General features: G+C 25.1%; 4 protein-coding genes and 1 long non-coding RNA gene across 11 annotated transcripts; 2 read left to right on the top strand and 3 right to left on the bottom strand.

The window, feature by feature from the left end:
- Window positions 1–526: 526 nt before the first annotated feature.
- On the bottom strand, window positions 527–1,113 carry LOC149033083 (uncharacterized). Its single transcript, XR_016176023.1, has 2 exons — window positions 977–1,113; window positions 527–883 (listed from the first exon to the last, which is right to left on the bottom strand). It is a non-coding gene; the product is annotated as an uncharacterized LOC149033083 (long non-coding RNA).
- Window positions 877–7,199, top strand: LOC107074514 (SEC14-like protein 3). Of its 5 annotated transcripts, XM_089170692.1 has the most exons (13): window positions 877–1,102; window positions 1,327–1,410; window positions 2,329–2,408; window positions 2,716–2,817; window positions 3,788–3,857; window positions 4,643–4,686; window positions 4,867–4,984; window positions 5,066–5,275; window positions 5,448–5,528; window positions 5,615–5,814; window positions 5,891–6,039; window positions 6,107–6,258; window positions 6,332–7,199. In XM_089170692.1, exons 4-13 carry the CDS (start codon window positions 2,767–2,769, stop codon window positions 6,442–6,444), a joined length of 1,188 nt encoding a protein of 395 aa, XP_089026818.1. In that variant the 5' UTR covers window positions 877–1,102; window positions 1,327–1,410; window positions 2,329–2,408; window positions 2,716–2,766; the 3' UTR covers window positions 6,445–7,199. The 5 variants fall into 5 exon arrangements, with proteins under 5 accessions (XP_089026818.1, XP_089026822.1, XP_015191506.2 ...); XM_089170696.1 differs by lacking the exon at window positions 1,327–1,410 and having other exon boundaries at window positions 2,743–2,817; XM_015336020.2 differs by lacking the exon at window positions 1,327–1,410.
- A 90-nt stretch (window positions 7,200–7,289) lies between these two features.
- LOC107074515 (thioredoxin domain-containing protein 17) lies at window positions 7,290–8,287 on the bottom strand. The gene is made up of 4 exons (XM_089170700.1): window positions 8,116–8,287; window positions 7,841–8,024; window positions 7,559–7,640; window positions 7,290–7,466 (listed from the first exon to the last, which is right to left on the bottom strand). Exons 2-4 carry the CDS (start codon window positions 7,980–7,982, stop codon window positions 7,310–7,312), a joined length of 381 nt encoding a protein of 126 aa, XP_089026826.1. The 5' UTR covers window positions 7,983–8,024; window positions 8,116–8,287; the 3' UTR covers window positions 7,290–7,309.
- A 429-nt stretch (window positions 8,288–8,716) lies between these two features.
- LOC107074475 (ribosomal protein S6 kinase beta-1) lies at window positions 8,717–13,566 on the top strand. Its single transcript, XM_015335951.2, has 12 exons — window positions 8,717–8,949; window positions 9,096–9,136; window positions 9,211–9,385; window positions 9,730–9,813; window positions 9,882–10,015; window positions 10,106–10,168; window positions 10,258–10,386; window positions 10,462–10,552; window positions 10,626–10,742; window positions 10,889–11,128; window positions 11,276–11,424; window positions 11,533–13,566. The coding sequence occupies exons 1-12, from the start codon at window positions 8,863–8,865 to the stop codon at window positions 11,588–11,590; spliced, it is 1,368 nt and encodes a 455-aa protein (XP_015191437.1). The 5' UTR covers window positions 8,717–8,862; the 3' UTR covers window positions 11,591–13,566.
- On the bottom strand, window positions 11,597–17,692 carry PNKP (Polynucleotide kinase 3'-phosphatase). 3 transcript variants are annotated; one of them, XM_015335953.2, is made up of 9 exons: window positions 17,558–17,692; window positions 17,086–17,246; window positions 16,428–16,918; window positions 16,077–16,322; window positions 15,929–16,000; window positions 15,573–15,842; window positions 15,164–15,445; window positions 15,018–15,079; window positions 11,597–14,908 (listed from the first exon to the last, which is right to left on the bottom strand). In XM_015335953.2, the coding sequence occupies exons 2-9, from the start codon at window positions 17,225–17,227 to the stop codon at window positions 14,785–14,787; spliced, it is 1,689 nt and encodes a 562-aa protein (XP_015191439.2). In that variant the 5' UTR covers window positions 17,228–17,246; window positions 17,558–17,692; the 3' UTR covers window positions 11,597–14,784. The 3 variants fall into 3 exon arrangements, with proteins under 3 accessions (XP_015191439.2, XP_015191438.2, XP_015191440.2); XM_015335952.2 differs by having other exon boundaries at window positions 12,796–14,908; window positions 17,442–17,573; XM_015335954.2 differs by lacking the exon at window positions 17,558–17,692 and adding an exon at window positions 17,402–17,528 and having other exon boundaries at window positions 12,796–14,908.
- Window positions 17,693–17,807: the final 115 nt, after the last annotated feature.

Genomic DNA, 17,807 nt, shown 5'->3' with positions numbered 1-17,807 from the left:
TATTTTGCAGTAATAAATATATAAGTAATAAAATATCAGGTATAAATATATTGACCGATATTATGTATAGAAAATTGAATGTATTTGTCGCATAGTTCTTTTTATTTTATATTAAAGGTTATAATATTATTATTTAAAAGCATCTTACATTTAAAAAAATTCTTAAATTCACCTGCATTCATGTTTTGGAAATATAAAATGCATAATCACAGAAAGACAATTTTCTAAATATATTTTATATTTACATATACACATATTTTTCTATCAAGATTAGTAATAGCAGTGTTCTATACATAATTGTAAATTTTTATTGCATGTTGTATAATGAACGATAGCAAATTATGTTATAATCTGATACAACATATATCATGAGATAAGTTCTTTATCTATTGCAGTTACAGTCCTTGTATTTCCTAGTTACTATATATATCATAAAATAAGTTATCATTATATAAACATAGTAGTAACTATATATAAATATAGTTAACACGTTCAATTAATAAGAATGTTCATGAAATAATCAACGTTTCTTACTTTGTTTAAATATTTATTTAAAAATCACAATTACAAATAACGAAAATAATTATTAAGAAAATTACTTACACTACCACTTCACACAATTGTATTTCTCTTGAAAAGGTAGCAGCAGTTCGTTGGACGTGTATATTAACAAAATCGTAATTTAGTTGCATTCTTTAATACTAAACTCATATATGAAGTAACTTTATGTACAAAGTTTATTGTTTATTGATTAATATTTACTCTTTTATTTAATATAGTATGAAAAGCAACAATAAAAGGTATAAAAAATAATAAAAGAGTAACTTTAAAGTCACAAAAGTTTCACTTGCATAAAAGACGTGTCAGCAGAATAATATCGATTCTGAAAAGAATATAAAGTTTAAAAAAGAATTTCTCCCACCATTTTTCAAGCAAAGATTTTCTTCAAGCTGTAATATGCAATGTACAAAATTACCTCTTAGTGTTGTGAAAATAATAAACAGAGAAATCAATCTACCGCTATAATAGTGATTACCGAACGTTACCGAACATTACCGACTAATACCGAACTATACCGAGCTGTCAGAACTGTTAGTCACAGGTAATTATGACTCTTTACAAATACTGAAGGTACGCGTCATCTTCATGAATAATTAAATAAATTTACTAAAAATTTAGCTATTCTAAAATTCTTCTTCCGTTAGACTTTAGTCTTTTCCTTATATATATATATAATCTTTTTAATTATCGACTAACAACTCTTCCTTAAAAATATCGAAAAAAAATTTCTTTATCGTAATGAATTATGATTCTTCAATTTTTAAGGGATCATCCGTATTTTCATCGATAAAAAGGGACGAATTAAATGAATAATTAAAATACGGTAAAGATATGTGGATGACAATACAGGTTTGAAAATACATTATATTAACATTGTAATAAAAATGATAGGGGAAAAAAAGAAAAAAAAAACTCTTTTTTTCGAGACTATTTTGAAATAAACGGAATTTATATGAACTTGTTAATGAATAAAGTTAAATTTATTATTTATTTTGATTAACTGATTTTATTATGTATATTTAATATTTTATTTTTTGTTTTCAAAAACATAACTGTATTTCTGAATTGTAAAAATTAAACACAAAGTTCACTGTTTGAAGTAGTAGTTCGATGACGTGTAAACTATTTATTAATATACGAAATTATTTTAATTCAAATTTCTTTGAATATCTCTACAAATTAATTATATAACACTTATATATAAAGTGTGTAATAGTTACTTATACATATAACACAATATTGCCCGTCACTTTTTTTTACTTACCGTAAATATTAATTTTATTTTTAATTAATATAAATCACGTATAATAGTGTCACTTCATTATTTAAAATTAAATAATGTTTTTATTTGTTGAATGATTTTATAACAATGTATTAAAAAACATTAATTATCTCAATTTTTGTTTTTTAATCGTTTTTGAACGACTTATATATATATATATTATGTACACTTACCGTGTTTGATATATGAGAAAGAGTATTTAGAATTATTTAAAATTTAAAATTCTATTTTAGCCCGACCGTAATTTATACATTCGTTTAAATTTATTTTATTCGATATTTATATAATAATAGATTTTTTTTCTATTATTAAATAATAATACATATAATGAATTGAACTTTGGTTTGAAACGTAGAGTAGAGAGGCATTATGTTCGTAAAAAATGAATCCCGCCATTTTTAATCTCAAATAAACCGGAGGGAGTTGTACAGACTATTTGTTACTTGAAAGATATTAAGTTTTCCTACTTAACGTTCGCATTTCAGTTGGCTATCGATTCGCGTCAAACATCAATCGTGTGGCAACAGTTCTTTTTGTCTTTCTCTTCTTCGATACTTGGTTACAGGTGAGTGATTTAAGGTGTTAGACCACATCTAGTTACATATAATTTCTTTTTTTTTTTACACGGCAGAAAAAAAAACATTGAAATGAAATAAGTAAGAAAATAAATTTCAGATGAAAAATAAAATAGTGACATTTTGAAGAATATTTTCTTCATTATTTAACGTTTCATTTTAAAACGTTTATATTATTCTTATTGTTTTTATTAAATTTAAAAAAAAAAAAAAAAAAAAAAAAACGAAACACGAACGATTCTTTTCTTGAGAAAGTATTTTTTATTAATTTTCTTTGTTATTATTTTTTTTTTCTAGATTTCTATATTGATCTTAATTTCGCAGAAATTATAAACAATAATAATAACGATGACGGATTCATTGAACTTGCTGGACAACCAACGATTTGCACTGATGAAAGTAAGCTTATATTTATGTTACACTAACGTTAAAAATTGGCAAAGAAATGGAAGAAAGTTCTTCCGTGTTCTTGTTTTTTTATACTCTTTATCTATCTCTTGCTCTCTCTTTTGTTACCTCTCAAATGCTTACGTGAACCGTTAGCTTATAATTTAAACGGAAATTAATGGAAAATCACTTGCATCGAAAAATAATATATTTAAATTATTTAAACCTGTTTAATATTAACGTCCAATTAAATCTACTGCATCCACATATAATTAAGAACTGTCGATTTTATTTACATTTATTAAATATTTCAATATTAAATATATGTTAAATTTAAAATCAAAATAAAAATCATTATTTGACACGTTCGTTGACTTCAAAAAGATTTCTTTCCGTATATATATAAAAAAAAAAAAGAAAAACTACTTATTCAGCGTGAAATGATTTCTTAGAAAAAACGATAAAATTTCTCTTCGTAACGAATCAATCCTGTAAATTTATTGTTAAATACTTCTTTGTTCATATTTTTCTAACATTAAATTATACGTAAAGTTTATTCGATATATGCGTCATATGAATTATTTACGTAATCTGATAAAAACGAAGTATAACCTGAGATATGCAAAAAATTAATTTTACTAAACATTAGTAATTCTAGTTAGAAAATATAAATTTTTTATATTATGAAAAAAATAACCTTGTCCCAAGGTTGTAAATTACATTCGCTTGTTAAATTATCCATGAAAACAAATTATTTTTTTATTTTGAAATATTATTACAATAATTGAGAAAAAAATAAATGCTTAAGAGGATATTACGTGAGCGTTAAATTATTATTTGTGAAAAATGCAAATCAGAAATTTATACAATAAAAGGAAAAAGTATGAATTAAAGGTTTGTTTATAAAAAAAAAAAATATTATCAATATTACATACAAATCAATTAGATTGATACAATATTTTCATTAAATGATATATTTTAGTTTAGAAAAGTCATGGCTGATTCCCTGCAACCCCATCACAATGATCAATTTCTTATTCGTTGGTTAAAAGGTAAGAAATATTCTATTAATCGATTAACTGTAAAATCATTGATAAGAAAATCGAATCGACAATTGTTTCGAATAATTATAATAATATATACAAGATAAATAATATATATATATATATATAAGATAATAAATATAGAGATAAAAAAAAAACAGAATGTACATAATATTTGTTTATTAAAATAAAATTCTAATTGAGTCAATTTTATTGACTGTTGGGTGATATTATAACATTAAACAAAATTTTAAACACAAACCGGCTTATTACAACAATGGAATGTACTGCGCAATAATTATTCATTTTACGAACTATCGCTTTTAAACACTACAATGGTTCATAATTTGAGCAAGAGTTAGATTTTCTAGGTTTTTTTTTTTTTTTTCTTTCATCGTCAACAATTCTTCCTTTCTAATCGTGATATCGCTCTCTCTTTCTAGGCTTTATTTAGAATTTTAAATTTAACTGAATCCATTGAAAGGCTTTATTATCAACTAACAATTCGATTCTACCATTGCCACTATAATTCATATTTTTTTTACTTCATATAATAATTTTCCATTTTTTTTTTTCATTGTCATGAACTATGACCTCGTTACAACTGATATCAACAACGATCCATTATTTCGTTGATGAGTCATGAAATATTATCAAAAAAATATATTTAGATAATCACCGAAATTGATAGGATTTGACTTGATACTTGAACGTATTAAATAAATACAAAATTAATATAAATTCTTGTAAAAATGTTATTTTACATAATAAATAAAATTTATATTAATTTTTAGCACGAAACTGGAACGTTGAGGCGGCTGAAAAAATGTTGAGAAACGTGAGTATAATATAAATTATTCGTTATAAATAAAATTAGGTTGATAGCATAACTTTCTCTTTGGTGTTTCTTTGTTTTTTTTTTTTTTTTTTTTTTTTTAATAAGAAATAAGTATATTTATTTATAGAATATAGAAATCAAAATGAAAAAACTAACGAAACAAATTTTTTGTTTGTTAAGTCATTAAAATGGCGTAAGCAATGGGAAGTTGACAAATTAGTTGAATATGATGAACCGGAAGTTATGAAAAAGTATGGGCCACATGGAATATGTGGATTCGACAAAGAAGGTTCACCAGGTATATAATACTTTATGAATTTTTTTTATAAATAAAACATTATTAGTCTCACTATATTTATATTACTAATGAATTTTTTAGTTATTGTAGTAATTTTTGGCGAATTTGATATTTACGGAACACTTCACGTAATTACAAAAAAACAATTAATAAAAACTGTGATCAAATACTTGGAACGTTATGTAAAGATAGCCGATGAACAATCTAAAAAGCATGGTTTTAAAGCTGGACAACTTACAGCTATCTTCGATCTAGAAGGATTCAATTTGAAGCCATATTTGTGGAGGCCAGGTAATTTATTCAGGTAAAATCGTGAACTGTCTATAAGAAATAGAAGCTTACGTATTACTTAAGTCATCTTTTTAAATTACATCTTATTGTAAGTTATTTCAAAGTTTTGTGTGTGTATATGTGTTAATATATATATTGATGTATAATTAAAAAACATTATTGTCATTTTTAGCTACTGAAACTATCTTAACGTGCCTTCAATTATATGAAGCAAATTATCCAGAAATCTTAAAAGTTTGTTACCTCATTAATGGTAAATTAGCCAAATTACCTAACATTCCAAGTTATTAGTTGCTTCATATAAAACATTATCAATCAATTTTAATAATATTTTTGTAGCCCCGAAAGTGTTTTCTATTGGATTTTCCATAGCTAAGAAATTTTTGAACGATTATACAATATCGAAATTACATGTATTCAGACCAGACCCTATGAAATGGAAACCCGCGATATTGCAACAAATTTCACCCGATCAACTACCTGCATGTTATGGAGGCACTTTAAAAGATCCCGATGGTAATCCAAGACTTATAACAAAGGTAACTACAATTTTGTTAATATTTCAAATAATATTATTTGTTTTATAATTAATATTTACCTATATTTTTTGTATAGATTTGTATAGGTGGAAAAATACCGAAGGAAATGTATCTAGATAAAGTAGAAGAAAGTGATGAATCTTCGGAATATACTACTGTCACTATTCGCAAAGGAGATAAGATAAAACTTAGTTTGGATTCGTCCGAAGAAGGATCTATTTTAAGGTATAAACTTATTACAAAAATATATATTTCATTTAGAATGAAATAACATAGAATATTGTTTTTATAGTTGGGATTTTCGCACGGAAGATAATGATATTAAATTCGGTATTTTGAAAGAAGATGCATCCGGAAAAATGACCGAAGCCGTACCTTTTACAAAAATAAATGCGCACTTATTGAATGAGATTGGATTTTTAACTTGTGAAAAATTAGCTAAATGTAAGTCATTGTAATTACTATTTTATATGTTATTATACTGTATATTCACATCTATATTTATTTTTTTTTATAGATTTCGTCATCTTTGATAATAGTTACAGTATATTGAAGAGTAAGAAAATTCATTATTGCATTCGCATGTTACCTCCTACGGAAGAATTTTCAATCACAGATGCCATAGAATAACATGCGAATAGTAATAATATAATATATCAAGAAAAACTATAAAATTATATATAAATGGTAATGGTATCTTATTAGTGTATTAATACAAAATATTGTTAAAATATTATCATATTTTATATCTTAAAATATTCTTCATAAATTTAGAATATGTAATGTGTACAGGATCTTTCGCTTAACTCGATCACTTCAAATATTTAATTTATTTCGTACGATAGAAAAAAATGCCAGAGGAAAAGAATATTCTGTTCGAAGGTGTTGATATAGTAACGGGCTGAATTTTTTTTTTCAAAGTCATTTTTTCCTGTGACATTTTTTTCTATCGTACGAAATAAATTAAATATTTGAAGTGATCAAGTTAAGCGAAAGATTCTGTATAATATATATACATTAGTTTAATATTGAAAAATGTTAATTTTTGAACTTTTTATATTACTTGTAAATTAAGAATTTTTACTCTATTTTTATAATAAATTATAAAAAAAAAGAAAATGTTTAATATAAAATATGTGAAACACGTTTTACGAGATCACTACTGACGTGATATTATTTATAGAATATAAAACATGTACGCATAAATCTATAAATGAGATATTAAAAGCTAAATAAATCGAATTAAAGTTGGCTGAAAACAAATTAGAACAATTAAGATAATGTGATAAATTAAATATAATAATTCATTCCGTGATTTTATTGTATAAAATAAGTAATGGAAAAACCATTATCAAATAAAAAAAAAAACAATATTTTTAACTAAAGTATCTTATATACTTGCCAATATCAAAAATTTACTTAAGAGAATATTCAATACTTTTTTGAATTATAAAATAATAATAGCACTATATATATATATGTAAAATAAACAAGTTTAATCGTCTTTTTCTGTAAATAACATATCAAGAAGTACTTCGCTTTGGCACTCACTACCTTGTAAACGTTTCTGAGTTCCCCATAAAGCCAATGTTGGTAGCACCTTCAATTGAGTTTTATTATCTTTACGGAATACGCAATTAGGATCCTTCCAGCTAAAAAATAAAAGAATAAAAGAACATATATTTTTAAATCATAATATATTATATTTATTAAACTTAATGAAAAATAATTGTATAATATTTACAATGCTCTATCTCCTACTTGAACCTCGACAAAATGGGACTTCTCAGGGAGTGTTTTTAATCCGGCTTCTATAAATGGCTCCGCTAGATTAAATTAATATTATTATTTATTAGAATACTATAAGACTATTCAAATATTTTTAACAGAAATGAAACAATAGAAATAACTTTATTTAGATCTATGAATCAAAGGGAAATTTATAGTATATTATTGAACTAATGACTAATTACAAAATAGGTTATGTACTTTGAAACAAAAGAACAAAGCACAAAGATTGTTTTACCTTCCACACAATCGGGACACCAACTTTGACCATTTTCAAGCTTTGCTCCTGTATATAAAACAAAGACTGGTTCTTCAGTTTTTAAATTTTCAAAAAATTTAACGAAATCATCGTATCCTTTTACGTGATGACGAATAGTCATTTTCCCTTTTTTATTTTATTTGTAAGAAGAGAAAATTTTCAACTAAAATAACGTTATTTTATCGGTAATAAGATAAAAAAAAATCAGCATAATCTTATTGTAAATTTAATACGTTTTATCAATTTAAATATACCGATAACAAATCTATTGTTCCAAATCACTTTATAATGTCTGATAAAGGGATGACTCGCTTACGATAGGTTGTAAAACTTAAATTATTTTTTTATTAAAATATTCATTATATATAATATGTATTAATATAATTAAACATTAATACATAAAGTATATAATTAAATATAATAAACTTTTATTTTTTTTTAATCTAAAGATTAGTAAAAAAAATAGCATTGCGCATAAGTAGTGCGCAAACAATTGCATTTCAATTTTTCTTATACTTTATATAAATTGTCGTTATTGTATTTAAATATATCTTAACTTAAATTCGAATCAAACAAAGGTGCATATAATTATTTGAAAAACTTTCCTGTTCCTTCTATTGTTTCGTTGAAAAAAATTATATTATTTGAATTTACCGCGTTAAAGAGAATGTACAAGTACAAAAGTCGGCAACAATGTAAAATGCTTTTATGTCAGGAGGAGTGGTAATAGAACTCAAGTAGACTTTGAATGTTATTGTTGATTGGTCGAAAATATGTTTCTCCCACTCGAGAAAGATTGTTAACCAATCAACGAATTTATGGAGAAATTCGTTTGGTATGCTGCAACAGCGCATTTCTTGTCAGGAACGTAATGTAGACATTCAAGGTTTGTTCTATATAAGGTGCAACAATATTTTACTGAGAGTGCACGCTGCATCAAGAAAGACTGTCAATTTATTTAGCCTTAGGACGTCTTTTGATAAAAAACAATCGCGTCCAGAATGGCTGCGGTATTTGATATTGAATTGCACGATGTGGATACAGTGAATGGGGACGAGTCGGATGATGATGTTATCGAGATTGGAGAGGTAACAACTTTCCTCTTTTCCCCATTGATATGTCGAATCTCAATACTTTTCTTTTTATTATTTCATATTTCTTTTTCATATTAATATTATTATTATTATTATTATTATTATTATTATTACAACTAAATTGTTTTCCTTTTATGTAGGAGGACTATGATCCTAATCCTAACGTGAATGAAATAATCGAGTGAGTAAATCTTTGCATCTGGTGATGTAAATTTCAATTTATATGCTAACATAATAACAATGATTTTCTAACAGATCTGATGGCGTTGAAACGGTTGCTATTTCTGAACAAAATGTTAATCGTGGAAGAGAAAGAGCTGGACCACAAGATTTTGAATTATGCAAAGTTATTGGAAAAGGTGGATATGGAAAGGTCTTTCAAGTACGTAAAATAACAGGAAATGATAGTGGTACCATTTTTGCTATGAAGGTAAGTTGAAAATAACATTGATTTGTTTACGACATAATATGGTCGATATATGTATTAACGTTGTAAAAGATTTAATGGGTTACAAAGTATTACATAAAAAAAGAACTCTATGATCACTTGGACACTCTTCTATAGAATTCCATTTGATTTATTTTATGAGGAAGGTTTGTTAGTTACTCTTATGCCATACTCTCTCTCTCTCTCTCTCTTTACGCTAAAAATGTAAAATTATATTTTAAATTAAAAAAAGAACTAGATATTTTTAACACTAATTTTGTTTTATCTATTTTATAACGAATTTTCAAAACTTTGTAAAAAATGTTGTTGTTGTATTTATAAAATAGGTGCTACAGAAGGCATCTATTATAAGAAATCAGAAAGATACCGCTCATACAAAAGCTGAACGAAATATTTTAGAAGCCGTAAAGGTATGATTAAAATCAATTAATATATTGTCAAATCCATGCTATTTCTCTTTAACATAATTTCCTTGCAGCATCCATTCATTGTAGACCTTATGTATGCTTTCCAAACGTGTGGTAAATTATATTTGATCTTAGAGTATATGTGTGGAGGTGAACTTTTTCGACATTTAAATGACGAAGGAATATTTTTAGAAGATACTGCATGGTAGGAGATTATACAAGTATATGTTATTTTTTGTTTCAACATTCTTATATAAAAACAATGTTGAATTTAAAGCGTATACTTTAATTACAGTTTTTACTTATCTGAAATAATATTGGCTTTGCAACATCTTCATTTACAAGGAATCATTTACAGGTATTATACATTTATAATATTGTAGCACATTATATGCTAATGTTATTTTAATGAGTATATCATTAATTACATATTAATTTGCTTTACAGAGATTTGAAACCAGAAAATATTTTGTTAGATGCGGAAGGTCATATTAAATTAACTGATTTTGGTTTATGCAAAGAACATATACAAGATGATACTGTAACACATACTTTTTGTGGAACTATAGAATATATGTAAGAACGTGTAGTTTATATTTGTAATATCGTCTGTTTAATGGAAAAAAAACATGTTAATGTTTTTTTTCTAAGGGCCCCTGAAATTTTAATGAGAAGTGGACATGGTAAAGCAGTCGATTGGTGGAGTCTTGGTACTTTGATGTATGACATGCTCACAGGATCTGTATGTAATTTTTTCAGTGGATGCATTCACATATTTCTGTTTTTTCTCAGATTTTATTCCTTTTTTATTTTAGCCCCCATTTACATCTAATAATAGAAAAAAGACAATAGACAAAATTCTACGGGGCAAATTAAATCTTCCTCAATATTTAACGCCCGATGCCAGAGATTTAATAAGAAAGCTGCTAAAGGTTGATAAACGTTTTGTTACTTTACTACTCTATTTATTTTAGATTGTTTTTTTTTTTTTTTTTAGCATTGATTTATTGAAATTAATTTTGAATAGTTTAATAATATAAATATAATTCTAATAAGTTTTTTTAATTTAATGATATAGAGACAAGTCGCACAAAGGTTAGGTACTGCACCATCGGATGCTGAACAAATAAAAAATCATCAATTCTTTAAGCACATCAATTGGAACGATGTTATATCACGAAAATTGGAACCACCATTCAAGCCAATATTGGCAAGCGAAGATGACGTATCCCAATTTGACAAAAGATTCACAACTTCTGCCCCTATAGATTCACCTGCAGAATATACTTTGAGTGAATCAGCTAATAGAGTATTTCAGGTAAGTATTTGGTTTCGAAAATATTACTTTAGTAAATTTACTAAATATCACTTAAGATTATTAAAAACTTGTAATTCTTTAATCAATTTCTTTATTATCATTATAATAATAATAATTATTATTATTATTATTATTTGGTATTCTAAGGGATTCACATATGTAGCACCAAGTATACTTGAAGATATGTACCAACCAAGAATTATAAATGCTAGAAGTCCTCGTAAAGGCAATGTACGTGGTTTCTCACCAAGAAATACACATTTCCATTTGCATAATTCGCATTTGCAAAATCATAGGTAAATCTGTTTTAATTACTTTATAATTATGATACAAAGTCGTAATAATTTAATAAGTATATCATATTCAATGCAATTAAATATGATATCTATAATTGAATTTTTTAGGCATAATGGTGTAGGACATAACAATGTGGAAGACACAGAAATGATAGAGATAGGCTAACTGTCACTTCTTAAATAGCAAAATAATGCTTAGCATTTTGGCCTAACTGCTGAATATCCGTGACCAATCCTCGTGTCTCAGGGAGGGAATTTTATAAGCATACAGAAAGAGAATAGCATAGGATGGGTCTGGTCTTAATTGCTTCAAAGAATATTCAGCAGTTATGTTTAGCTAATTTTTTTTTAATCAAATATAACAATTACGAATTTATCAACTAATATTACGTTTTAAAAAACGATGTGTGTGCAGCGGTTGTTGGTATCAATTAAAGTAACACATCTGATTTGTTATAAAGGATAATTATTAACTTGTTAATCGGGGACGAATAAAGATATTTAACTTCTTTTATGATATCAAAGAATAAATAAATCATTTTTATTTTTATTTCTCATTGCTATTAGAGCAACGTAATATGTGCAATTTGTATGATTCATTATTTTATTTAAGGTCTCCCCGATTAATAGGTTAATTTTAAGTTGATATTTTGTTAGTAATTGTAATAAAAAAGATAAATTTTGTATTCATATTTACACAATTTAATTCTTTTGTGGTTTATGTTAGTATACACACATACATACATATATGTATGAATATTATTAATAAGATAATGCCAATTTTGTAGATTTTATTTACAAAAGACAAATATAAAACAACGAAAATCGTAAAATGCTGCCATCAACCGCTCTGTTGCTTTAATCTATTTTTTTTTTTTTCATGCTAACATACATATTTGATTATTTATAAATTAATTTTAGCAGCACATTGATTATTTAGACAATTTTAGCAGCAATAACGTTTCTATGGGAGCAACGATAGCACATTTTGCCTAAATAATAGTCAAAGTTAGATGCATTTATGCAAATGAAGCAATGGAATTGCATTTTTACAGTTTAAAGTTCCTACAACAAAAAAATTGCAATATATACGAATATTTTGCTGACATGACATAATAATATTGACTAATAGAAACATATGAAAGATAGCGTATAATCTTTAGCAATTTTTTCAAAATGCAATTGTTCCAGAAATAGCAATTTACTCTATAAGCATGCTGCCATAGCAACCATATTACTGCACAATTGAAAAATCTACAAGAAATGAAGAGTTTTACATTCGTTCCTATATTTTACACTTGTTAATATTTTAACAAGTGTTTTTTTAATTACAAAGGAACGTGAATGATACAAGTTACCTCGAACTTATTCTTTTCTTTTTTTTCTATTTTTTTTTGGTTTCTATTCTTTTTTTCTTTTTTGTGTTAATAAATGCAATATTGACTATAGACATATATTCATAGATAAATTATAATACAAAATATAAGCAAGAGTAACTATTTGATGCTCAGCAAATTTCCAAACTACCCAAGTGTTCACAGGCCATGATATCTGGCAAACATTACATTTAACTATTTACAATAATTCCATGGTCGAGATGTAATATTAACCCAATAACAAAGAACCTTTCTCTATATATATATATATAATTTGTGCTTAACTATTAATTCAATATACATATATATATATACTTAATGTTGCATTTCGACTATGTACGCAGGTAAATGCGTATAATAAATATACACATAAGATTATAATATTCGCAGTTGTATTGTAATGTAAAAAAATATCTATTCAACAAAATATTATTATTATTATCATTATTATTATTATTATTATTATTATTTATAAGCTATTATTATATGTATCAAAGAACGTACACTTTCAATGTTAAATTAAGAATGTGCCTACAGAGTTTTCAAAATGCTACTAAAAACTAGAACAATGTGCCGAATTTAGAACTCTAGAAAGAGAACATAATATGGAGCATATTAAAAACTGTCGTTACAATCATTGTTAAAACAAATCACTGTTAAAATCATATAAAATTAGAATTCTTTTTCTTTTGCTATTCCAATTAATTATATATAATCATTTTTACGAAGAAAGTATAACTCATAAAAAAAAAAAAAGAAAGAGAAAGAGAGAGAGATCTATTATTCATTATCAATCATTTGTAGAACCGAATAATAAACATTATAGTGAAATAGTATTTCCAAATATAGCAAATAGAGAACTTTGTAGTTGAATTCTTAAAGCTCCAATGATGTGCTCTCAAACAGACTGTGACATCGATACTCATTGTTATGACCCATTTTTAACAGGACCTAAATAAGGATTATGGCGCTACATGTTACTATTCTTAAGGAATTCTTGCAAATTAATATATCAAATATTTATCATGGTACTATACGTTTAATTATTTACAAGTCTGTTTTTAAGAAAAAAAGAAGAAACAAGAAAAAAAAAAGCAAGATTGACAAAAAAGTATTATTCCATAATCTTCCTATCATGTAAATTTAAGAGCACATATTTATCGATTGAGGCACAATTTATATTAATTGAAAATTATAAAAAGATGTTAGAATGAAATTAACACAATTAACCTCTAACAAAAAGGTAATATGTGTTTCATGCTTCCAATTAAGAAAAAATTGTAGTTTCTTCAATTGATTTATTGCTATTATGGTTTGTAATCCTCTTTAAATCGTGTATACCAATAAATATAATGATTTATGACTATAAGCTCGTTTAAATATGTTAGATAATTGAAACATATGAAAAAATATTACATGTACTTAGATGATCATAGAAAATATTACAAATGAAGTAATATTTTGTTTTTAAATTTATTTAGTAAATATGCATTATCTACGAAATATTATTAATCTCGTAATAATACTTTTATATCTTCAATCATGTAACATAAGTAGGTGATTATGTATTGACATACACAGCAGCATTATTTTTACTGTTTTAAAAGCAAGATCATGATCAATAGTTCAATAGCACGTCATCATAAAAAAAAAAATACATAAATATGAATTATTAAAAAATATGAGTAAGCCTGCTGTTATACAGCAACATCAATTAGATTGTTGAATTACACGCGAAAAGGGAATAACCCAATAAATTTCTAGACTAATAATACAAAACTGTTTTCCGCATATCTTGTCTGTACATGCGTTTATGTCATACATTTAAATATACATTTACATACAATATAGATAGCATATAAAATAATACATATAAATGAAAAAATTTATAAATATATTATCATTTAATATGTTTGTCAATTATGCTAAGTATTATAATAATTATGATGATATTTTTAAGTTATTTTCATTACAATTAATATAATTAATTTTCGAGCAAATACATTTCATACAATTCTTTATCTCTTTCAGACAAAAATCGTGGAATAAAATTAATTTTTACAATTTCTGTGAAACCTTCTTCTAATGTTGGTGGTACATAATTTTTCCTGATAAAACAGACAAATATATATATATATATAACAAGAATACTTTTAGAAATGTAATAAAAAAAAAACAAATACGATATAGTAACTTGAAAAATTTCATTTTACTTACATATAAGAATTTATGATGATGTCATTAATCTTAGCATGATTAGAATCAACTAATTCACGGAACTAGAAATAAATAAAAATAAAATGATATTAGAAATATATAAATAAAATTAGGAAATATATATAAACAAAAATATCTTATTTTACCTTATTATTATGTTTGGCATGTTCAGTACTTGTTGTCATGAGAAAACATCTAATTGGAATATTATATTTTTTTGCCGCTGTAATATATCTTTCACGTGAGGCAGGATCTGGATTGGTATTGTCTATAACAACACGTTTTCCTTTAATCAAAGATTGTTCCATAGTAGATATACATTTTTGCCAACTTCCCAAAGTATCTCTGTTAATGTAATCGTAGTCAATTAAATAATGTTTAGCAAAATGAGATTTTCCAGAGCCAGGACTACCAACCATGAGTATTATCTGTTGTATTTATAAAACAATTATTATTTTTATACAATTATATAATAAAAAAAAATTGAAATAAAAATTAAAAAAACAAAAAACAAAAGAAAATGAAAATATTTTTGTTATATTATGTAATACATACTTCTTGTTGTTGCGAAGTAATTTTAGCATCAGTTGGATTAGCATCTTTTTGCAATGCTTTTGGATTAAATGTAGGTAAAATATATGGTGCAACTTTATGCCCAAGAAAATGTTCTTCTGGGGTTTGAAATTGTAAGCCTATATTTATAGCCATTAAACGATCTACTTTAGAATGATCCTTCTTTTTACCAGGTGCCCAATTTTTTTGTCGACCTGCCGCATCTCCAACATAAAAAGAATTTAATTTATCTATACTGATATTTCCATTTTTCTAAAAAAAAGAAAACAGAAATAATTATATCATCATTATAATAATAATATTTTTCCAAATATGGAACATTCTTATATTGTACATACATCGTTGACAAATTTATTCCACATTCCTGGCGCTGGCTTTCTATATATACTTTTTCCTATAGAAATGAAGACCTATAATTTAAAATGTTTCATAAGTAAAAAAGAATTATAATATTATTCAATGTTTTAGAAATATAGAAATATTTACTTGAATAGGAACACCTAATTTTTCTACTACTTTTTCAACTTTTACTTTAAAATCTTCCACTTTTACTTTTCCTGTACCAAGAGCTCCTTGATTAGTAAAAATGACAATTTTGTAATCATCTTCATAGAATTGCTTTAATTTTTTAGGTATTGTAGGATATAGCAATTGCCAATCATTAACATCTTTTGGAAATACAAGACCAGACTTTGTTTTTATCAATGTGCCATCCATGTCATATGCAGCTATCTGTAAAAAGAAAGTATTTTATACATATCTAATTATTTGATTTCTTCTTTTTTTTTTTTTTTTTTTAATTAGAATCAATTATATCTTTTTGATCACAAATATTACCTTTGAACGATTTTGCACATTTTGTGGAGTATATATTAATAATTCTTTATTACTTTCCCACAATCCTGTTATTTTCATTGTACTATTATCTACATCATTTTCTTTAGATGTTGATGCAATAGCATTAATTTCATTATTATCTTTTCCATTTATTGAATAATTATTTTCATTGCTAATCGTTTCTTGTACGATAGTATTACTTTCATCTTCTATTTTGCGCATTTTGCACGAATTCGTTATTTCTGTATTTAATAATTCATCTTCCGAATCATAAGATCTTTTTTTTACCAATGTTTGATCATTCTGTTCTTTAGGTGGTGGATTAAATTCTATTTGATATATGTGCTTTCCATATAAAATTTCTAATTTATCATTATGTTTGGCAATTAATCTATCATCTTTTTTAGTTTTGAAGCCATTTACACCACAAGCTCTTGTACCAACTTGTTGAACCGTTACTATATGTTGCTTATAATCTGCACATACTCTAACTACAAAATTAATAGAAAATAATGTTTAAATTAAAATTAAATGATAAATTTATAATAAGAATTTTAAGAATCAAAATATACGCGCGCAAATTGATTTATATTATATATACAATAAATTAGGTAGGAAATATTTAAAAATTAAAATATATTAATAATATATGTTAGACCTTGTTTTCTTGAACATTTTATATCAGTAATATTAGTTCCTTCAGAACGTCCTATAAAAATTGGAGAAGAATCAGGTAAATAAACAGTTGATAAAGTTTCACTGTTACTTCTTAAATAACAACTTTTAGCTCGTTCACTCATTCCAATATAATTAAAATTCCTGTAATATAAAATTTTATGTAATACTATAAATCAATTCTTTTGTTTTTTGTTGTTGTTTTTTTTTCATATAAATGAACTGTTGTATGTAAATTTATTCTAGATTTATTAATATTTTATACAAAGATACAACAAATATATAAATAAATATATTACTTGTTTTCAATAATAAAATTTATAAATTTGTAATTATTACATTTGTAGTCGTTGCAATCGAAAAAATCGTAATAAAATCATTTGTAATAATGTATGTATTATGTAATCATTTTTTCTATATTTATTATAGAAATTTTATACATCAAGTTTATATACCTTAGAATTATTTCAAATAATTTCTATTTGTATTTCATTGTGTGTTATAAGTTTGATAAAAATTATTTACAAAAAATATTAATCAAATAGAAATATAAAACGTGAGTGTCTAGTTTACTTTTAATCATTGGTTAATTTTGGTTGTATGGTGCATTCTCATTAGATACTACCACGTGATTGGACAGTCTTTGTGGACATGCCTTTTGATTGGCGCAGCCATTGACCACGTAAACATTTTATGATTGGTCAG

This window comes from Polistes dominula, unplaced genomic scaffold (assembly GCF_049000335.1).
Source record: "Polistes dominula isolate Pdom_NZ unplaced genomic scaffold, Pdom_raw_medaka contig_79, whole genome shotgun sequence".
In the NCBI taxonomy this organism is placed as follows: domain Eukaryota; kingdom Metazoa; phylum Arthropoda; class Insecta; order Hymenoptera; family Vespidae; genus Polistes; species Polistes dominula.
Note: the sequence above shows the minus strand (reverse complement) of the source record. Positions and strands in the feature narration are given on the sequence as shown.